The 24,162-nt window shown below is 38.4% G+C and overlaps 1 protein-coding gene across 2 annotated transcripts in view; it reads left to right on the forward strand.

Moving 5' to 3' along the window:
• Positions 1–24,162, forward strand: part of LOC137293808 (pleckstrin homology domain-containing family H member 2-like) — a 181,320-nt gene that overhangs the window by 24,170 nt on the left and 132,988 nt on the right. The window contains exons 1-2 of one of the 2 annotated variants that reach the window (XM_067824558.1): positions 5,863–5,926; positions 6,731–7,030. In XM_067824558.1, coding sequence (XP_067680659.1) covers positions 6,767–7,030 — 264 coding nt within the window. In that variant the 5' untranslated portion in view covers positions 5,863–5,926; positions 6,731–6,766. Of the gene's footprint in view, positions 1–5,862; positions 5,927–6,730; positions 7,031–24,162 lie in introns of those variants that run through there. The other variant, XM_067824557.1, reaches the window with a different exon arrangement.

The following is a 24,162-nucleotide window of genomic DNA, read 5'->3' on the forward strand; positions in this document are numbered from 1 at the left end:
CATGAACTTTAGATGTGTACTGGCCTGACCAGAAGATAACTTGGATGTCTGTGAGACAGTAATGTAAACATCATTATCTGCTGTAATATTTACATAGTAGGTACTTTATTTATGGCTCAGAAGTGAAATGTAATGGACGTTTATTTTGTTTGTACATTTGATAACTATCTCACTTATTGTCACACTAATTTGTAAAGTGTTTTTAACTGTGTCATGACTGTATTTGATAATTAAAGGGCTTATTTAACAAATGTATCCCATGGCAGTGAACCAAAAGTGGGAAATAAGTAGCCAAACTCATTTCCAAGTTGCCACTAGGTAAGGTTTGGATATGTCATCTGTTGACATGCGGCTTTGTCCTCAGGCTTTATCCAGGAAAGAAACCAGCCTGTTATGTAACAACCAATCTAGGGGGATTTCCTCAGACAGCACCTCAGATTGTATGTACATGAAGAAATGTATGTGTCTCTTTTAGCGCTGGGGCTGTGGGTTAGCCTAGTGATGTTCATTTGTCATGCCAAAGACTGGGTTCTATTCCCCTCATGGGTTCATCTCTGGTGTCCCCTGCTGTCAAATGTTGGAATGTTGCTAAAAGCAGTGTAAAACCATACTTACTCACTCACTCATTCATTCTGTCTTATATGGATGTCATAAAAATATGGTTACTGATGTATTGATCATAATTTGATATATTTTTAATTTCTCTATTGTGTGGCAAATTTCTAATAATTTACTCACTTCATGTGAGAAGCTGTTGTTCTGTTTGAAACTAAATGATGTGCCAGAGTTGCATTAGCATCATGTAGAGTCAGGTGACTGAATATCGAAGGAGTAGCCATTGCGGTTATAGAAGCAATAGTATTCAGGATGCTCTGCTTGTACCGATATGTGATATTTACACTTGATATTTACGTCACTTTGTTATTATGAGTATTGAAAACATCCATTGCATTTGACAAGCATTGTTATTAACATTGTGTACAAACCAGCTCTGCAGGGATGATTTAAGAAGATTGGCAAAAATGTTTACATCTAGAATTTAATCTGAAGATTAAAAAATTACAAAATGACAAGATGAGAGACATCAGGGATTGTGTCAGGCAGTGACAGATTTCATTAGTGACAGAGCGAAACCCAACACTGAAGTTAATGTGGACAAGCAGTGATGTGCCAATCAGCTGATCACACAGTGAGGAAATAGAAAGCTTTTTTCTCCATGGCACCGATTTCATGATATGGGCATGTCACTGGCAATCTCAGATTTCTCTACTGATCTTTCTCCATGAAGAAAAAAACTTGACTTCCTTGTTGAAAATTGAATTTTTTGTACAGCATGGTATCAGAGACTGGCCCCTTTTGTCCCAGATTGATCCTCTCAGATCTGCTTGCATGTACAGCAGAGTTTTAAATCAGGTGCACCATGTACATGGATTAGGAAAACATTGAAGTAGAGCTTTAGCCGGAACCGCAAGGAAAGCTATACCAGAAACCTTGGCAAATCTAAATGTTGGGCATTGAAGTGGTAAGGTTTTGAGGAACCTTCTGTAAAGGTCAAGGTCATTAGTCAGAACCTTATAAAAGTGATTCTAGCCTGTGGTTGACAAGGATTAAAGGCCAAGATCACACTTGTTTGACCAATGCACAAAAATTGCTTGTAACTGTAAGTTGTAATAGTAATTTGACTGAATCTTTGCTTTAGTGACCATCTCAAACTTTACCAAGCAGTTAATTTTGCTCTTCAAAAGAAGTAGGGGATCTTCACTTCTTTTTAATATTTTTGATTGAAAATATTTAGGAGATTTATCGGAGTCAATCAATGTTGATATGATATTATTGAATGTTTTGAAAGTGCATCTCCAGTTGCACTTCCTTACAACTATAGTTATTTGGAATGTAGTCGCTTTTGAATGATGATTGGTGTATGGCATGTAATTTGCATGTACACAATTTTCATTTAAAACAAACAACTAGAAACAAACATTAACAAATGTGTGATCCAAGATGAGTGTCAAAATTAATGTTCTAAGTGATTTCTCGACCTTCTTGAAAAAACGTCAAAATCAAGAATGGGACCCCATGCACAGATATGAAGCTACTGCATTGTGCACATGCATGGTGTTTATGGGTGGTAATAGAGGGAAATGGTGGTGCGTTCATAAGATGTCTGTCCTCGAAACATTTGTTAACGTTTACACATCAGTCTAAGTAAACTTATCCTCAGTACTTTTGGTTACACTCCACTACAGAGTCTAACAAAACCTTATGTGAGGTCGCGTCAGGTAACATTTGAGATTGACCAATCAGAACACAGCTTACCCAATCACGAAAGTGCACATTCGCATATACCTTTTAAACTTTTTATCTCAAAAAGGTTTCGGACCTAAACGATGCTGAATGCTATTTAGCATATGCTCACTTTCGTGTGATGCACACAGCATACATACAACCATGACAACAGTTAGTAAACAGTCGTTGAAATTTTTGGTTTTGGCAATATTCAAGGATGTCATGTTGTGGAAATATTAGCTAATGGTAACCATGTCAACAGAAACCCCAAAGCGAATACTACAGGTCAAATAACTGTGTTATATGCAGAGTTTTGTTTGTGGAGAGATCTGTGTCAGTGACCTGAATATTTTGAAAGTCCCCCCATCCTTAAATAGTAGCCGTTGTCTGATTGGTTAAATCTATTTAACCGTCTTGCGTTTGATTGGACACCAATTGGTCGTTCAAAAGTTATCTGACATGACCTTCTACTAGGTTTTACTAGGGTGTGGTGGTGGTGGAGTGTATCGAAATACACTGAGAATAAGTTTACTTAGACTGGTTTATACATCCTATTCAAGTTGAAAGTTCATTATCCCCTACTGTTTTTTAAGAGTATATTTGTTGTTTTAACCTCGCCCTGAGTATTATTCCAGCCATTTGAATATGTGGATGAAACAGCTGATTTAAATCATTACCATCAATGGGGTTATGACAGTTGTCAACCATGTCTGACTAGGTGATCCTGATATAGACATCTTACATCAAGCATTGGTGATTATCTCTAATCTGAGACTTCACAGTATTAACAAACTTGATTAAAAAAGGCCCTAACAGCTACCATACATGTCAATATCATTCAATGTGGCATTTCACTCTAGATACTTGTACCTCTGTCCAATAGATTTGTATTTATTGCTTGATAAAGATACAACCACCTGGACCAAAACTCCAAATGGAGGAATAAAGAGGTTCAGGGCCCTTATTCTCGAAACATTCGTAGCCCTAAGAATTCTTAACTTTGATCGTAGCCAATGTGTTAAGAATGGGCTTAAGAAGTTTGTAGGACTACAAACGTTTCAAGAATAGCTAGCCAGATCCATAAGTCAGCACTGTGTTTAGATATAAAACTTTATGGAAACAATCAGCTAATATGCATCATCACAAGGAGTGAGCGAGTTTAGTTTTGTGCACCTTTTAGCAATAATACTGCAATATGAAAGCGGCGACACCAGAAACAGGCTTCATATATTGTGTCCATGTGGGAAATCAAACCTACATCTTCAGCATGATGAGCCAATGCCTTAACCACTAGTCTACCCGCCACCTCATCACAATAGTAGGGTTATAGAAGAGTCAGCAAATATATGGTTCAGATAAATTGACAGTTAAAGTCACAAGAGATCACACAGTATTATATGGCAAGGCCATGTGTCTCTGTAATACAATTGCTTGTCAACATATTTAAGGTGACATAAGAGGAGAGCCAGGAAAGGTGACGGCCTTACTTGTTTACTTCTTTGGTGTTGACAAACCAGTGATTATATTCAAAGCAATCCTGGTTTTCAAACACATGATCACAGTGACTTAACAGGACTAAGGGCCACAACTCTGCACACTAATGATGGAAATGGATGCAAGTTCTTTATAATAAATGTTCAACTAGCTGGGGACAGAAAATCATTCATTGTATAAAAACTTTACAAATGAATTGCAAGTGTTTCTGTGGCCAGTGTGTCTATGTTCAAATCACTTCCATGAACTGAAAACAATAAAGGTCACTAATGGACTCCTGTTTGCTGATTGGTTAATACTGTTAAGGGTGGGGCCTGTGAAAAATATCACTGTATTGTCTCTCTCGCACGCACGCACGCACACATGCATGCACGCATGCACATCTGCATGGAGTTATGAACACACACAATATTCCACAAGGTAACACTGTGCACACATTGGTAAACTGTTGAAGTAATTTCTAATTATGAGCAGCTAAAAGTAAGGATTATATTTTGTTTTGAACCACACCATTAATCTTTGAATTTTTTAGTAAATTTCATTTAGAAAATTCTAAATTTAACTTGCAAGCAAACTGAAAGCATATATCCACTTGTGTAAACCACTGAAGACTTAAAACATGCCTGATTGCTGTTTTATTATTTAGAAATAACACATTAGAAATTGGCAACTTTGTAAAGTAAATGAACCAATCTAAAACAAACAGTCATTCATTTAAGAAACCTCATCAATCTTACGTTTCTTTGTTGACATAAAATAAGTCTGATATTTACATCAGTGTTTAACATCTCATGTTTAACATGTTTACAGAGCATTTGATGAATGTCATGTGTTGAAGTATGCATTAAAAACCTTTATGACATATTTCGATTTTAATGTTTACACAATATTTGATAAATTGCATAGACTAAGGACAGGGCTTGTTTATCTTACTCTCACAGCAAGTAGCTGTCTTATCTTTAAGCTCAGGAAAGTTTGACTTCCATCCACATCCATCCATCATACATATCCCAGCCCACAGCTGTCTGTTCACCTGTCTGCTTAATATCAGGTCCATAATTCAATACTACAGGAAATTGCCGTGTACATTTGATATATTGAGTATTACCTACCGACAAGCTCACATGGTCCTATATTACACACGATTAGACTTGTATCCGATCAAGCTGTATATACAATCTGAATTTTTGAAAATATTTTTGAGTGCATATATTTCTGTGAAATATGTAGCTTATTCCAGTTTCCTTCTGTGACAATACATCGAAACAATCAAATCTATGTGGGCTTTCCCTGTTTTGCTGTGCTTGCATTTTCTTCTACATGTGTGATCTGACAGGCGTATGGATTTCTAACTGTGTATGTAAAACGAAGGCAAAGGGGATGAGATGCTATAAGAGTTGATCTACTGTAAGGTAAAAGAACACATTCATTGACCGACCTCCATGAAATTGGCAAAGGAGTCTGCCTGCTTTTTGTCAGCCAGACCATGTTCGATCTGGATCTGTCTTGGTATTTGGTCGCATTCTTATACTAGGTGATGCAAATTAGTCTCGGATAATCCACAAATGGCTTTTGTGGTTAGGATTGCTTGTAATTAGCCCCTCTGGGCCGTGAATTATGCGTGTGTCCTGACTCGGCCCGTACGAGGTAGTTGAAACAGAGTGGGCTTGTAAAAGTGTTTTGTGCAGTGTTGATGGGCCTAGTGTTGTTTTTTGTTTTGTTAGGGTTTTGTTAGGGAAGTAGTTTTTGTGTAATTGACGATGATGTATGACCTGTAATTGACATCTTTCTTATCACTTCTTTTCACATTCGCTGCAGGTAGTTTTCACTGTCCAATATTACCCACTTATGTGTTTTTAATCCTGTGTTTCTGTCTCAGCTGGAAAAGAAATTCTTTTGAGGTTGGGCTATCTGGGAATCAACAGGATATTCGACAGTCTATGCCACGGTTGTACTTTTGTCAATTTTGTGTTCAATCCTGTATTGGGAGAGATAAGAAGTGGCAGAAAGTTGTTCTGTGGAATTTAAAATGAAATAATTACATTACTGGCTGTACTGTTACATACATTATTCAGAAAGTCTGTCAACATGTTCAAGACGAGATTTAGGTTCTACTTGGATTGATGACAGATAATAACTGACATTGGTAATACAATTATGCTTCAGTTTCTTTAGCATATTAAACAATGTATGTGTATAAATCACTTTTTTATATATTTTTACATGCTTTGGAAAAAGGACCCAATTAAGTCTTCTTAGAGTGATCTTGGTTGGGCATTTCATGGATTAATGATTAATGATTATGATTTATGATCACTTAAAATCAGCTGAATGGCTCTGCTTCTATCTGCTTATGACATACTTGTACAGTCAACACTGCTTTGGGCAGAAATGTTTTTTAAACTAATTTGTAATTTTTGTTCTTTGTGTTGCTATTTTCATAAAGTTTTTAATTTGTCATGGCGTAGGTTTATCATTTCCAATTTCTGTTGTACTTGGTGTGTGTCATATCACAGCCTTGTTTAAAAATCAGTCACAAACTTAGTAACTCAGAATTGATCACACTGCAGTTAGATACGATCATGCACTCACAACAAAACACACATATAAGTCCATGTAATTTATCAAGGTCATTATAAGCTTGGTAAACTTTTGTTGACTGCAATTATATCCAGGGATTATCTCTCAGGCTTAAGTCATCACACTCAAATCAAATTTCTCTTCTCGGAATTCAGCCTGGCCACAGATATAGATGATGATGGTGTGGCTGTCATAACTCCTACAATTCGAGGAGTCATTGATTTTTACTCATTGATGGACAGTGAAGCAGTCTCATGAAGCGTACTTGCTTGTATGCTAGTTGCTAGCTGGCAGGGAGGGAAGCTAGCCAACTGTTGATCTGCTATCATTTATAATGTAGTGGCAGAAGATGTGTGTTTTCTACTTGCAGCTGAGACTGTAGTTACACTGATCCCTTTACTGTGGGATGGAGAGAGAAGAAAGTGGCATCTGCACACAGTCTGTCCAGCCGGAGTCCGTCTGCTCACCCAAGTCTGAGGTTGCCAGTCCAGAATCTGTTGTCCTTGAGTCTATTAGTCCAGAGTCAGTTTGTCCAGACTTGGATAGTCCTCACTCAGGATCTACCACTAGTGAAAACTCTAACTGGCAGTCACGATGTCAACTTTTGGAAGGGTCCTTGCTTCGTTTTCAGCAACAAGCAACTCGGATACGAGAGAATCTTGGACACCAGGTAAGTTTGTTAATATCACTGAAGATCAATTAGAGCATGCCTCTGATGATTTATGACTTTCAAAAGTTTATGGATTATTGAGATGAAGGGGGAGATAACTCTTTGCAGCATGTTGCCATGGTGTGTTCCGATAGCAGTATTATTTGTTGTATATGAGACTGTGTACGAAGATATCTCAGATTGGAATTACTATATGATATTAGTACAGACACTGCTCTTTCTTTGATTACCGCAATAAATTTCACTGTCAAAAGTAGAAGATTGGAAACTCAATATCACAAGCTGACACTTGTGTAAAAGAATTCTGTAAATGTGATTAAGCAGAAGGTTGAAGTAAATTTTCAAAGCTGCTGAACATGAAATGAGATTATGAATTTGTTTACACAAATTCTTTGTTATGTTATGATTTAATTCCAACCGTACTTGTTTCTTGCATACATGTCAAGGGCGGTGGGGTAGCCAAGTGATAAAACCTTTCATTATTCACACTGAAGGGCTGGGTTCGATTCTCATATGGTTACCATTTCTGGTGTCCGTGTCTAATAATTTTTCAGTTGAACGTAGCTCTATCTTGATACTGTTTAAAGTTCTAAGTTCAACTCATTCATCAGAGATAATGCTTGGTTTCAAATTAACATTTTAACTCACAATTTAACATACAGTTGTACTGTTGTTTGAAAACTGTCATATGCTTACTGGTGCAGCCTGCAGTACATTGCCTAATGCAGTGCAGGGTGGACAGATGGTTTGAGTGTTAACTGGTCTTGGAAGAAGCTGGTTCAATACTCTCATTGGAATTGTGAAACTGAGTCTATATGTCCCATGGCTCACAGTGCAGGAATGCTGCTCAATCAGACCTATAACACTCCACACTCTTTCTCACACATACTCCATGCAAACACTCTGGTCTCTCACTGCAGAATCGTTAGTGTGTCGGGAGGTGCTGACTCTTTAACTGCATATTGCTTCTCAGTAATCTGTTTTTTTAATTGGTGCAAGCATGTAGTGTGAAAATGTTTGTTGCCTGGATGTCAGGTGTCTGAAGCAGACATCAGGTGTGATGGTTCTTGGCAATTATTTTGGGCGTTGGATTTTCCTTTTTAAAATCTATTTATTTTTTCTTTGTGTCTGAAATGTCTACTAATAGATGTGATGTATTTGTCGGAAACTGAAACATATTGCTGTCAAACAAGGTGACTTGGCTTCATTCCAGTGTTAGCTAAACATATATTTAGGATCTTCATCATATTTGTCAAATAATTGAGGGCTTTAGAACAAGAAACTGTACACTTAATGAAATGAACAGCAATACTTGATTTCCCTGGTCTTTTTTTAGAGATAACTTAGTCCCAGTAAGTATACATTGATCCTCTGCTTGGTCTAACAAATATTTTTTTAAATGGTACTTCTTATTACCTTGCCTGATGCTCTACTTAAGAATGATATGACTAGGACTGGTCATTAGAGGGACAGTGTCTGAATGGGACAATTCATGTTAAATTTATGTGGTAATGTGTAACTACTACTGTAAACTGGTGTAAGTCTTGATCGGTATGATCAGTCACATTCATGTACATGAGTATTGCAATGAAAGTCCCACCCTATTCCACATACCTCATCTCACCTCACATCACATTTTTTAGACCTGAAAGGTCTGCCATTTTATTGTATAGTTTTATCACATTAATCCTTACAAATATTCATGTGTTGGCAGCAGTGAGTTTTTCTACTTAGTATAATGATTTACTGGTTCATTAGCTATACTACTCAAAAGAAAGTGAAGAACACCCTATTCCTTTGAAAACTACTATAAATAACCATGGTAAGAAAATGAAATATGTCAACATCACAGAATTAGGCATCATGACAGATAAGCTGTAGCAATATGAAAATATCAGGTGTACTTTAGCTCTGTTTAATTAGTACATGATGACACGTCTAGTTTTATGCAAGGAGGAAAACCACCTTTACTCTGAGTAAGGCACAATGAATTATTCCATTCTGCGGGGTACGAGAGTGGAACTCAGTAAGAAGCCATCTATCATGGACATTGTAGATTGGTAATGTGGTTGTACATCCAGTCCATGGACTCCCCATGTCATCACTGGCTTGTTGGGACGTCAGTCATGTGATTAGGAAATACGTATTGGTTGTGTGTATGTAGTAGTGTGACTAGTGCCAGTGCTATTTAAAGGTTGGAGGGTTCTGGGAGATGAGATAGAGACAAAGAAATAGTTTGGAATTTGGATATAGCAGGTAAAAGAAGTTACAGACAACTACATCTGTTTCCATAAGCTGTAATATAATTATTTGATTTTTCATCTTGTCCATCTTTCTGCTGTTTCCTTGTACACAAATAAAGAAATAACAAAGCCTGTTGCTACACTAGGTTACGGTTAACTCCCAGATCTAGAATGGGCAGTGGGGTAGCCTAGTTTGTTAATGCGTTCACTCGTCAGGCTGAAGATTCTGGTTTGATTCAATGTGCAAAGCCCATTTCTGGTGTCCACACTGTGATATTGCTGGAATATTACTGAAAACATCGTAAAATTAATCTCACTCACTCACCCATGTCTGACATTATTTTTTAATAATCAATCTTGATGTGCTAAACCATTTAAAACTAGAATTTTATCTGTCTTTCAGTCTGGGAGAAATCTTTATAAGTGGTTAACCAGAATGGAACAGTGGGTAACCAGGATGGAACAAACATTGCCAAGATTATTATTTTTTTAAATCCTATTAATTCAATGTGTCATAAGGATGGGAACATTTTATATTTAAATTAAACTTTTTTACTTTTGTTCAGTATTTTGCATTATACCTGTATATCCAGATTATTGAAGTGGATATGAAGAGACAGATATTATCATTTGCTCAGAAGGAACAACAGGTACAACAGTTGTTTTGGAAATTTCATGTTCGTTTCTTATAAATATATTCAGAGATTACACATGAGGATGGTGAGCCATGGCTTTAAAGTGTTCTACCGCAGAAATAATGCTGACTCAACGTAAAAAAGTACTCACTCAGTTTCATGTAATTTAAGAATGGAATATTTATTTATCTTTGGGCTTATGGGTTCTAGTAATCCACAGTGCTAGAATGCGCTCACCAACCCACCCACTCACCCACCCACCCAGTCAGTGTGCATTATGGTAGTAACATGTACTGTTTCTGGATTCAAGCCCACAATTCAGCAATGAGCAAGTGCAAGCCAGTTGTAAACATGACGGAGTGTCAGTGATGCTGATATTGACGACACCAGCCTGTAATGACAATATCATGCTTCTGTAACCACCACCACTGACGCACATAGCCTCGGAGCATCAAATCCTGATCCAGGATTTAGAAAGCATTTACAATCTACTTTACAGTTTGACAAAGTTTGCTTGTCCAATAACGCCTTGAGGAATAGTGGGATATTGGTATGTTGCCGCATTCCAAAACTGGAACCATCCTTTTAGATTAATAAGCGCACATCAGGCAGATATCCATTTTGTGCACATGACAAGTATACACTATCTTTGATCTTATTTCACGTGGGATGTTTGTTTCGCAAATACTTGGGGTGCCAAGATGGAACAAGGACGATATTGATTTCTCCTCGTTGTGCATAACAATGTGAGTAGCAGATGCCCTACTCTGTAATAGGAAATAGAGAAGTGTGACACTGTGTATATTTCAAGTGTTTGATTGGCTGTTATGGATAGGGTGTTTGATCCTGGTGCACAGAAGTGAAAGTTACTGTGACTTGGTCAAGGTTGGTGATAAATGATTGATGACCTCTTCATGGGCAGCGATGGGTTTGGTTGTGATACTTGTGGATTGACCAAGTCACAACAGAGTTATGAAATATGCTAGGTAGAGGTTTTTTGGGGGGGTCTGTGATGCCTGTAAATGTTATTCTATCTAAAGATGGGCTTGGAGATGACAGATAATGCATAAATATGTCATCTCAGTATCAGATTTTGGATGATGGTTATCGCAGTATTCTAGCAGATGGTAGTGTTAAGGTCTTGTTAAATTGTCAGTTTGTTAGAGATCTGTATCTTCTCTCTGTAATGATATGCTGATACAGGTTAATCTCACTGGCTTGGGGAAAGATAGACTGGCACGCTGAATGAGTGAGGGTGGTTTGCAGGCAGATTTTATTAGTATTCCAGCTTTTTCATACAATATCTCTGACTGTAGTTCATACAAGCCAGGAGCAGTGAGGTAGCCTAGTGGTTAAAGTGTCCACTTGTCATACCGTAGACTCAGGATCGATTCCCCACATCAGTGGTTATGAACTTGGTTACAGTGAGAGTGGATTTTTTGCAACAGAAACTTAGTGATATGTCACAGAGTCTTTGTGATTTTAGTATCAGCAAGGGAAGGGTAAGGTAATAAAAGTGGTCTGTATACCTAGAAAATCAATATTGCAAGAGAGTTAAATTAAAATTTACTAACATTAGGTCCAGATCTGGTTCACTGACCAGACTGGATGAATCATACCCCATCAGTTACATTTGGGGATTGTGAATTATCTGTGACAATGAATGAATTTTCTGTTGCATCAATTTTGCAAACTCAAAGTTTCTGTGACATTTGACCAATTCATGGAAATTGATATGTGCGGTTCTTTTCACAGATAAAACAGCACATGCTTTATGATGAAAGAGGATAAACCCTCACTGGAACACTTTATATTATTATTACACTTTTTTATGGAATCATTTGTCACTATATAATGATTATTTATCAAAGATTCTGACATATCACGAAGTTTCCGTCGCAAAAATCACAGAGACTTCACTCTCACTTTAACCAAGATCCCTACCAGTGCATATGGGTACAATGTGTGAGGCCCATTACTGGTGTCCATCGCTTTTATATTGCTGGAATATTGCTTAAAACGCAGCGTAAAACTCACTCACTCTCACTCACTCACTCACTCACTCACTCACTCACTCACTCACTCACTCACTCACTCACTCATACAAACCAAGTGTCATGAAAAGCAACAGAGCAGTGTGATTTAATGAATCTAGAATGAGGTGTTGCTGGTGATATCCACAATCATGGGTAAAGGGTTGACATACCAAGAAACATAACTGGGATTCAAACCCAAAGTCAAATGTTTCTTGCCTTCACAAAGGGAACCTCCGAGCACACCTGATTTCTCACTGATGACTTGATGTCTGTCAATGTGAGAGTAAACAACAAAGTCAATACATACAACCAAATGTGGAAGTGAGTTGCAGCGTGTATCAGGTATGTGACATGACATGGATATGAGACATAGAAGGCTGACCCGCAGTTAAAAGAAAACAACTGATGAGGGCCCCATTCCAGTGATCGTACAACTACTATAGTTGTACATGTATGTCAAAGTGTGGGAGCCCAATCATCTTAGCCTTGCAATTATTTTGTGGAATGGGACTATGGAAGGTTTCTAAAACAATAGACTGACAAAAATCAGATAAATGAGGCAAAAATTCAGAAAAGTTCAACTTAAGGACTATGAAACTGATGAATGATGACTGAGACAAGTTTTGTTGCATGTGTTTGTTTAGAGAGTCAATGTTTGAAAAACAATGTAAACACTTAACAGAGGATTTATTGTGAAACCTCAAGAACATGAATGTCAGATACAGGAAACATCACCAAAACTACAAAAGTATTGGGTGGACCTGTACATCTCTTGAACAGTATGTGATTGAACCATATAAGAAAGACATGAGTATCTATCTTTACTTTCTATGCCATGCAGTAGACACACCAGGAATGGATGGAGATGTTACATGATAATATATGGTATATATAGCTCCTGTTATTGTCCCCCATCATTCATTGTCATAGAAATAGCAGTGTAACGTTTGATTAGTGTGATGAAGCTGTTCTCAGCCCCCAGAGGAGCCATGTTATATTTGACACTCAACTGTTTAATGTGAAACAGCTGTGTTTTTGTTTGAAGAAAAACTAACAAAAAGAAACCTGAATGTATATTGTATAGGGATTGATCTCTGCCTGGAGACAGACGTCATACTGTCATTTTTTTTTTAACTTTTCTTTTATCCTGTAGAAAGATATTAAAAATGCCAGGTATTTGGGTGGTGCAGTGGCTCTCGTTTGTCTGGTGTGCCACAGATCTGTCATTTCTTTATAAGATGATCCATCAGGGGAGTACTGGTTGACAGAGAGCAGTGTGTGTGCTATACAGATACTGCTTGATGTCTCTGACATGGTGCAGAAATACCTTGAATTATGATGTAAAAAAAGTTATTGTGATGGAAGTACAGGAACAAGTAGCAGGCTTATCAGGAGCAACTGTTACTGGCATTATCAGATCAAGCAGTAGTGCTGGTCAGGTGTCAAGACGGATACTGTCAGTGTTGGTCTGGTGTCATGGTGGATACTGTCAGTGTTGGTCTGGTGTCAGTGTTGGTCTGGTGTCAAGGTGGATACTGTCAGTGTTGGTCTGGTGTCAGTGTTGGTCTGGTGTCATTGTGGATACTGTCAGTGTTGGTCTGGTGTCAGTGTTGGTCTGGTGTCAGTGTTGGTCTGTCGTCAAGACGGATACTGTCAGTGTTGGTCTGGTGTCAGTGTTGGTCTGTCGTCAAGACGGATACTGTCAGTGTTGGTCTGGTGTCATGGTGGATACTGTCAGTGTTGGTCTGGTGTCAGTGTTGGTCTGGTGTCAGTGTTGGTCTGTCGTCAAGGTGGATACTGTCAGTGTTGGTCTGGTGTCAGTGTTGGTCTGGTGTCAAGGTGGATACTGTCAGTGTTTGTCTGGTGTCAAGGTGCATACTGTCAGTATTGGTCTGGTGTCAAGGTGGATACTGTCAGTGTTGGTCTGGTGTCAAGATGGATACTGTCAGTGTTGGTCTGGTGTCAAGGTGGATACTGTCAGTGTTGGTCTGGTGTCAAGGTGGATACTGTCAGTGTTGGTCTTGTGTCAGTGTTGGTCTGGTGTCAAGGTGGATACTGTCAGTGTTGGTCTGGTGTCAAGGTGGATACTGTCAGTGTTGGTCTGGTGTCAAGGTGGATACTGTCAGTGTTGGTCTGGTGTCAAGGTGGATACTGTCAGTGTTGGTCTGGTGTCAAGATGGATACTGTCAGTGTTGGTCTAGTGTCAAGGTGGATACTGTCAGTGTTGGTCTGGTGTCAGTGTTGGTCTGGTGTCAAGGTGGATACTGTCAGTGTTGGTCTGGTGTCAAGGTGGATACTGTCAGTGTTGGTCTGGTGTCAAGGTGGATACTGTCAGTGTTGGTCTGGTGTCAAGGTGGATACTGTCAGTATTGGTCTGGTGTCAAGGTGGATACTGTCAGTATTGGTCTGGTGTCAAGGTGGATACTGTCAGTGTTGGTCTGGTGTCAGTGTTGGTCTGGCATCAAGGTGGATACTGTCAGTATTGGTCTGGCATCAAGGTGGATACTGTCAGTGTTGGCCTGGTGTCAAGGTGGATACTGTCAGTGTTGGTCTGGTGTCAAGGTGGATACAGTTAGTGCTGGCCTGGTGTCAAGATGGGCACTCTCTGGTATCCAGAGAGATACTGTCTAGTACTGAACCACTGAGTTTAATGGTGAAATAAGGTATTGCAGTCCATCCATTAGAACAATTGTTGATGGTCTCAGCAAGGTGCTACCCCAGGCCTTTGTGCACATTGATGACAGCTGACCTTCCTTCCTTGACACAGACCCCCATCACCAAGTGCCAGATGGCCGTTATCTCTTCACTGACTGCCTACAACATTCAACTCATATAGATAATGTGAATTATTCTGACTTTCCATCAGGAGGCCCAGACAGGCCAATTAACTGTATGTCACAGCGTACACCATATCATTCCTATGACAGCTCTGGTGAACTTTGGATTAATTTTGATTAATGGCTAATGGAAATAGCAAGTGTGACTTTCACCTGGTGCAGTACAAGCTGTGGAAATAATTACAAGAAATAAGGTTCAACAGACAAAATTAGGTTTGCATGGTACGTTATTATTACATTAATATGTTCAGCGTGGAACGTAAGGATTTGAGAGGAAGTCTTTGTATGTCATCTCATGTTCCTAATATTCTTGACTACTGTTATGGCTAAGCGGGTAGAGCATCTGGAAGGAAAGAAGAAAGTTGGAGGTTTACATACCAGCCTTGTAATATCAAATTACATTTAAAGATGGTATTTGTTTTCATCCCTTCTTGGGGGCAGTGGGGTAGCATAGTGGTTAAGGTGTTTGCTTGTCACAGTGAAGGCCTGGGTTCAGTTCCCCGTGGGTACAATGTGTGAAGCCCACTTCTGGTGCCACCCACTGGGATACTGCTGGAATATTGATTAAAGTGGCATAAACCCTTACACTCCCTCATCCTATTGGCATTGAAGGGATCAGACAAGGACACTGTGCCTCAGATGGGTATACATACTAATTGTGTGGCATCCACCTGCTGACAAGCTCTTTAAAACTGACAGTATTTTGAGCTATTGCCAGCAGACACACACCACTTGCATATGAACAGTTTAAAATGCAGAAAACTTGAATATAAAGTTAAACCTAATTTCACCTGACTTCACCTGATATTCATGATTTTGACAGTTTCTCAGCCATTCATCATCCTGTGTAAATTATTCCCATTTTTTCTTGAAACAATTCTTTAGAGAAATGTCAAATTCAAAACTGAAAATATGCCCATTCTGTTCAAATTCGATTTATATTATTCACAGTAATCAAAACATGACACTTGCACATTTAGCAGTTGTGAGGAATCAGTATAACCAGATGGCACGTGGGACCAACTTCTTGCTTCTGATGTAAAAGCAGTGAGATGTGATGCAAAAGTCCCTGATAATACAGCTGTACAGACGCCATAAAATATGGTGATGGATGAAGATGCAGTAGGTAATTGTGGCGATGATAAAAGTGTGAAATGTGCACCTCACAATTGGTGAGCGATCTCTGTCTGCTTGGAGGAGCTTCCTGCTTCACCCGCATCTACATCCGTGCCGTGTCATCTCCGTGCTTCCACATCCGCCTTGTGTCATCTCTGATGTACATTGTTGATATACATGCAGACTCTCCACCCATCTTACATCCTTTGTTATTTTTGTCATTGCTGTCTTGATTTTTAAATGACTGAGTCAACCGTGTGAAATATTTCGGTGGGTGAGGCGATATGAAATGGGTTGATATATCATGTTTAAGATTGTTTCTGTTATATAAATAAGTGCATGCACATGTGTGTGGCTGCTGGTACTAGTCTGCACTAATAAGCTGGGGTTTTAGTGCTGATGCACTAAGCAGTTCAACATGGCTACCCCAGTCTGATGTATTATACTGACTCTTGGCTGATTGGACCATGTTTTACCCAGTTAATTGTGAAAACCAGGTAGTGTAACAACAAGTTCAAGTTTCTAACATGTTTTGAATGGTGCAGATGGGGATCGTTGGGATACCACAATCTGACATATTATACAAAATCTGAACGTTTTTTTCTTTGTATTTTACCAGGATATTAAACTGCCAAATATGTCAACCAGACCTCAGAGCTGTTTAGATGTAAAACTTGCCAGCCCTGACCAAAACCTACCTGCCCACAAAAAATACTAATTTGCTTAGCACAATTAGATTAAAACTTACTGAAAAACTAATACCAATGCTAAAAAAAGCATTAGCGGTTTATTTCAGATTTGTGAGAGAATTAATAAAGATTTGTTATCCCAAACTATGATGAATGTTTTTATATGTACATGTACATTGTAACCAGACCATCGGACAGGTGAATTTGTGAATCTGGCAGCTTGTGTTAAAAATAAACAATCTCGGTCTGGGATTCAGGGCCTAGATTTTCGAAGCTCTCTTACTGCTAACATAGTCGTAAGTTAATGTTAATGTATGGCACTTTCGACCATCTTACGCTAATAAAGCTTTGAAAATCTAGGCCCAGGTATTTTGAACACTGATTATACCTATACTTCCAAACACCAACAGCGAGCTTCATCTTTTAACAGTGTGCAATGCCACCTCATCATCCTGATCATGCACATATCTCTGCCTACTCAGTCCCTTCTTATCATCACTGAAGGAAGACCATCGTCATTTGCTTATCGTCCACCTTGCTGTCAGGAGTGCATCACCACCTCTCTTTCGTTTGGATTTGTCTTCATCAGAGTAAGGGGTGGTTGAGTAGCCTAGTGGTTAAAGCATTGGTTTATCCTGCCAATGAATGTCCCAGGTTCGACTCCCCACAGGGGTACAATGTGTGTAGCCCATTTCTGATGTCCCCCGTGGTGACATTGCAAAAATATTGCTGTAAGAAGCATAAAACCAAACTCCCTCACTCAAAATTGCTAACTGCAGCAAATACATATTAAATGCACCCACTATGACTTTCTTTGTAAGAATGCTTTAGCATGAAACAGTGGCATCTACCATCACTGTGGAGACAATCACAGAACAACGCAGTGTGCTTATGTTTGACATGGGAGCTATTGAGTAGGCAGCCAAGTTTAGCCTAATCTTGACTTTTTCATGTCATTAAGTTTCCCTGTGGTGTATCTATTATAAAAATACTCTACGCCATATGGCTGAGAGATGCAGGGAATGTCGCTGGCCAGGCAGAAGGGATAGAAAGACAAGATGGCTGGGAGAAGGTTGCCTGAAATGTTAAGATTGTTCTCAGGAAAAAGTAAGATTATTTCTGGAATGTGTACGTGTATTATCATGGAGGAAACCTACAAGGGCCTGTTTTTTCGCTACAATAATAGTTTTAGGTGAAAGTTTTACTTGCGAAGTAAAGAAGCTCTTTGAAAATATGCTCTTTAATCCCTTGAGGTAGGGAGGGTAATTTCAAGTATATTTAGCATTGTAGCATGTTTTCAAATGGTGCAGCCATGCATTTATTTCTGGGATGGAATGCTTTGAACATCTTTAGATGTGTTTTGATTCAAGCCATTGGAGTGGAAGTTTCTAGGATACACTGAGATAAGAAAACAAAATAAAGTGTTTTGTTACACTTCTTGTTAATACCACTCACAATCATTTCTGGGAAATGGAATGTGTTGGTCAGAGAGAGGACATGGCTGTTAGGAGCTTTTAGGACGTCAAATAGATCTAAAGTTTTGAAGTTATTTTATAGACATGGGTTGCTCCATGTCATCAAAGTGTGAAAAGTAATTTGGGACTAGTGACTGGAGAATATTAGTCACAGGCTAGAGTCATAGACATGTTTCCTTTAATGAAACACTATTTTGAGACATATAAGGCTGCTGTAAGAGACAGGACAGTTTACGTTTGACAGTATCATGAGACACAGAGACTGGAGTTTATTGTGAGACATGGGAGAAAATATATTAAGAAACTAAAGAATGGCCAAATCATAATAAATTGAATCCAATATGTTTTTGATTTATGATACATGCTAATCATTGTATTTAAGCTTGCTTCATTTAGGACTTTAGCATTGCAGGGAGAGCCTAAGGCATTAGGAAAATAATGTTGTTCACGGGACTGTGAGACAGACTGATCTGAGCTTTACGTGTCACAGACATTATGTAACTTATGGATATCTTTGAAAATAGCTGTTGATTGTCAGATTGTCAGAGAAATTGTTTTGTTTTAACTCCAGTGTAAAACCTGGAAACAGATTTTTAAACATGTACTGTATATCACCATGTATAAAGCAAGCATTTCTTACCTGATAAAAGGGAGCTGAGCAATTGGGGTTGCCTATTTCACAAGATAGAAGATCTGAGATTTTTTCTTTCTGACTGGTAATGTCAACTGCTGTAGATTTTAGGAAGAAAATTACTTTCAAAATCAAATTTGAAAATGTCATTTTTAAACTTTAAGAAAAACATTTTCGGAGGCAAATGGTTATTTTCATTTTGCCTGTTTCACAAAACCTGGAAGGATGGAAGGCAGTCTGATTTGCTGATTGCATGGAATGAATGAGAGTTACTTTGAGTGCACAACTGGAATGTATTTGTAGGAATGCATTGACAACATTGAGATGATGTCTGTAACTGTAATGGGATGAGTCTGATGGAAGGACCAGGCGCCTCATTCAAACTCGTCTTTGTGGGAATATAGACAGCATTTCCTTATGAATGCAGCATTTGAAAGAAGTCGACTGCACCTGGAGGCAAGCAGAACAACAGTTGTGCAGTGCCCATTTAAACAGCTATAGTTTCAAGGGAACATGCTGCTATAAATATTGGAGGATCTAATTCTGGAGCTATGTGTCCCCGGAAAGGTGTGATCACCTCCCAGGAGGCTTCAGCAGCTTGGAAATAGAAGGCATCTTTGAAGCGTACATGTCTGCTTCATGCTTTGAATAACTAACAGAATTAGCATGGATAGTCATGGTATTTTTATAAGAGTGTTCATGAGTATAAAGGGTCATATTTCACACAGCTTAAAAATTGTAAATTCTTTTCATTTTGGGAATAATTTTTAATTTCTTTTTAATTTTCTGTCACTTGAATTCTTAATTAAGTGAGATGCTGTAGAAAGCAAGCTCAGTATGGCATACTTTCAATTCAGTTACTTTCAGCATACTTTCAATTCACTCAAGGATGTTTACCAAGTGAGTGAATTTGTGAATTTAGTTTTATGCCACACTTAGCCATATTGTATTTCTGTGGCAGCAGTCCCTAAATAGTTCAGTAAGGGCAAGTCAATCCAGTGATCAACAGAAAGAGCATCAATCTATGCAGTTGGGATATGAAGGCATGTATCAACCAAGCCAGCAAGTGTGACCAGCTGATCCCATTAGTTGCCTCTTATGACAAGCATGGGTTACTAAAAGTCAATTCTAACCCCGATCTTCTATTCTTCAAAACATCATTATTATGGTAAACAACAGATGAGGCATTGGCTGGAGGTAAATTAATACCATCCATCCTATGGTATCTGTTTGAAGATTTAGGAGTGTGTGAAATAGAATTTGATGTACCATATTCACCATCATAAGGGCCCTGGGTGCTTAGAAGTTGAAAAATATACATAATTGTGGAATTCTTTGTCGCAGAATAAGAGATAACTGATGAAACAAGCTTTTATGTCCCGTCTCTGCTTCTGTTTTATGTAAACAAATCTGTTATTGCAATAAAAATATGGTCTGTCATAACAATACTTGGTCTTTTACACAGACATGGTGAATTGTCAGTATCATGTATCAGCATTTATGTGGTATGTGTTATGATTAAGGTTCACAAAACAATAAGGATGTAAACAACCCCATCCACCTCCACTTGCACTCACATGCAGGAAATTGGGTGTATCTAAAATAATGAGTAAAGGGAGACAATCTGGGTGTACCATAATGTTTGATTTAAATCATTCCAGTTGACACACCATTGGCAGCCAACATAACTTTGCGATAGTGGAAACTTTATAAACCAGTCTTGTAATGCTTGGGCTAAACAGTAGTGCATAAACACAGAAATTCTTTTGTAGTGAGGAGTTATGTCCCTTTGTATCTCAAAATGAGCAGTCTTCGTTGAAGATGTGTGTGTGTGTGTATGCAATAATACCTCAATGATATGGAGAAAAACTGCACCAGTGTGTATATGTATATGTAGATATCGATTTTGCAGCCTGAAATATTCATAGTAAAACACACACAGTCCTATTTTCAGATAAGCCTTTAAATACAGAATTCATATGTAGAATTAACATACATGGTGCATTTATATTTTTGATATTGATAAATCCTCTCAGCGAATTAATAAAATGTATTGTTGAGAAATCATTGTCATTTTGCTTCTATTCTCAGCCAAATCAGAAAAATATGAGCTTGAAAATGTGGGATATTGATTTTTCCTGTTAGTGTCTGAAATGAAGATGGCTTTTAAGAATCATTGTAATATTTGCATGGTATAGAATTCTTACATGAAAGAAAGCGAGCAATAGTGCATGGAAATGTTGCAGTTATCAGTTTTCAAAGTGAAGCATTACTGTCACTGGGACTCCTGTGTTGAAAGTTTAGCTGTGCGTTGATTCTAATGCCATAGGTTAGCGAGTTGCTATATTCCAATGACAAATGTCAGGTAGTCCCTTGATTACAACACTGGATAGGAAGTACCTCGATGCCAATATCGTAGGATAGGGAGTATGTCAATTCTGATGTAGGATTTCATTATCACAAGATAGGGAGTACCTCAGTTCCAACATCAAGGGATAGGAAGTACCTTGATGCCAATATCGTAGGATAGGGAGTATGTCAATTCTGATGTCATAGGATGCCATTATCACAAGATAGGGAGTACCTCAGTTCAAACATCAAGGGATAGGAAGTACCTCGATTTCAATATCATAGGATAAGGAATACATGAATTCCAGTATCATAGGACAAGGAGTACCTCAATGCCAATATCACAGGGTAGGGAGTACCTTGATTCCATGTACTTAGGTCAAGGTGGGAATCTTTTACTTCCAGTGGCATTTCCCCGTTAATCCCAGTGCAATAGGAAAGGGAGTCTCTTGATCCCAGTACAATAGGGAAGGGAGTCTCTTGATCCTACTACAATAGGAAGGGGAGTCTCTTGATCCCAGTACAATAGGGAAGGGAGTCTCTTGATCCCAGTACAAAGGGGAGTTTCTTGATCCCAGTACAATAGGAAAGGGAGTATCTTGACCGTAGTACAACAGGGAATGGAGTCTCTTGTTTTCAGTACAAAAGGTAGGGAGTCTCTCTTGATCCCACTAAAATGAGGCATGGAGTCTCTTGATAGTCAAGAGGGTAGGGAGTATCTTGAATCCAACAGCGAACACCAACAGCATGTCTTTAATGGTGTCTTTAGTTTTGAATGCAGCTCCTAAGTCTTTATGTACCAGTACTTGAATCAGGGACAGAAGTGCTTGCTTATCACACTGAAATCTGCTATGTTTTTGTAGACGTTCAATGATGGAGCTGTTTATGAGACAGAGAAGACTTATGCAGATATTCAGTCTCGACAATATGCATACTTGAAAATAGATTGTATACCAGTCTAAGTAGCCTTCTCCCGCTGATGCAATTCAGCTTTAGAGAATCGTGCTATAAACAAATAACACTGGATGATTCACACTTGAACAAATTCCAAAATAAATGTCTTAAGACTTGTTTTCCAAATTGAATGTGCAGAGATAATTGTCAGATTTGAACACAACCTGGATTTTGTTATTTTCCATAGCAACAACAGAACTGAGAAAAGGTGGTCTGAGAATAGATTCTGCCTGAACAGTGCGTGGGAACGGAAAGCTAGGGGGACAGGCATCTACATTTTTATAGCCAATGGAATTCATGTTTATAGTTTGAATCGCTGTATTTTCCTCTGAGCCTGAAGGACAGACCTGAGCTGAAGGAAACTAGCACATGGCATTTCCTTCAATAACAATCCCTGTTAAACCAGCCTTCCTTCACAGACATCTTCTGTGATGAGAGGAGCGAGGTATTTTGGCAATATGAGTTACGTGTTCTTCTATACTGTTGCTGTTGATGAGTGATGAGAAAGGGCATTGACTTCTAAGGTTTATTTATGTTTTTTTCACCAATCAATATCTCCTATAGGTCACATTAAGTGTTTATTTTCTGCTTTGTGATAAGAATGATGGAACAAAATACACAGCTCTCTCTCCATTTTTGTTTTTCATGAAGAAGAAAGGAGATTTATTTTTGTAATCCTCTGCCTGATCTTCTGTTAAGGTCGATTGAGATGGATTAAAGGTGATTACATTGTTGTCGCAGCCAGAACACTTACGTACAACTGACTGAGGTTATTTTGGGAGCATTATTGATAGTTGATCATTTGTTATTGCATTGTGGCTTTTTGATACACTTGAATACCATGTTCTGCAGAACCAGTACCTTACATGGTACAATGGTGGTGTATGTTGTTATGGATTTCCCAAGATTAATAATCAAGAACTAGGTCAATTTTATGGATCTGCGTTTTTTAGTTTTGGAGGGGTTTTTTTTCCAGATGATCAATAAAGGACCTTTTAAATAAGATTTCAAGGTGTGTGCTGATTTTGGTTTCAGTGCACAGAAAGAACTGTAGGAATCAGTGAAGTGTTTTAGGACACCATATAACAAGGTTGAAGAGACGAGGCTGAAAATTGTGTTTGTTGGTTGGTTTAATACCCCACTGAGTTGTGTCCTCTTATAATGGCAGTCTGTAAAGAATCAAGTCTGGACCAGACAATCCAATATTTGAAATCAAGAGCATTGATGTACACAATTGGGATACAGCGCCATCATCGTCCAAGTCAGTGAGCCAGGCCACCTGATCCAGATATACATGGAGGGTTTTTTTGTACATAAATTCCAACTAGGAAACAAATCACTCATGTTCCAGAGGGCACCATCAAGATTGCTGTGCTTGGGAAACTTGGAAACATACCTGCTAGAAATAATATTGTGTTTAGAATGTAGGTTAAATCTCAGCTGGATGTTTGTTGTCATGTACAGTCACGGATCAAATCAGTCAAATCCACATTACTCTACTGATTCCAATTACTATAGAAAGCTCCAAGCAGCTCCATGGAGAAGTGATATTGCATGACTTCACAGTGTATGTGTGATCTTCCTTAACCATTGGCATATTGTTCGTATAACATATAACATGATCAACTGGTCGGAATATAGCCTAACAATTAGTGTCTGAAATGAACATAGTTTAAAGAAAAAATGTTCACAGTGTCCTTGTACCCAAACAATGTCAATCACTTGATAGTCTGGCCCAGATTTCATTATTTACAGGCTGCTGTTTTACTTCAGAATTTTGCATTATTAAACTGAAATTGATGAATAGATGGATGTTTTCATGTTCATAGTCTGTTTTTTTTTTATTTTACCACAATTGTATGTGCTACTACTCTTTTACATGGTCAATTGGAGTTTGCCGTTTGCATCGTGTTTGAATACATGGAAAACTGATAAATGCATGGAAAACTGATAAATGCATGGAAAACTCTGATGAATGCATGGAATATTCTAGTGAATACATAGGAGATTGTGTTTTTCATCAAAGCGTTATCCAACCACTCGCTCAATTGGTAAAGAATTATAGAAATCCCACATTTCATGCCAGCCTATTAAAAAATGCTTCTTCTATAATCTGTGATAAGAATTAATTTCCTTGCTTATAAAACATGATAAAGGCTCAGTATTG

The sequence above is a fragment of the Haliotis asinina genome, chromosome 8, assembly GCF_037392515.1.
Source record: "Haliotis asinina isolate JCU_RB_2024 chromosome 8, JCU_Hal_asi_v2, whole genome shotgun sequence".
Taxonomy (NCBI): domain Eukaryota; kingdom Metazoa; phylum Mollusca; class Gastropoda; order Lepetellida; family Haliotidae; genus Haliotis; species Haliotis asinina.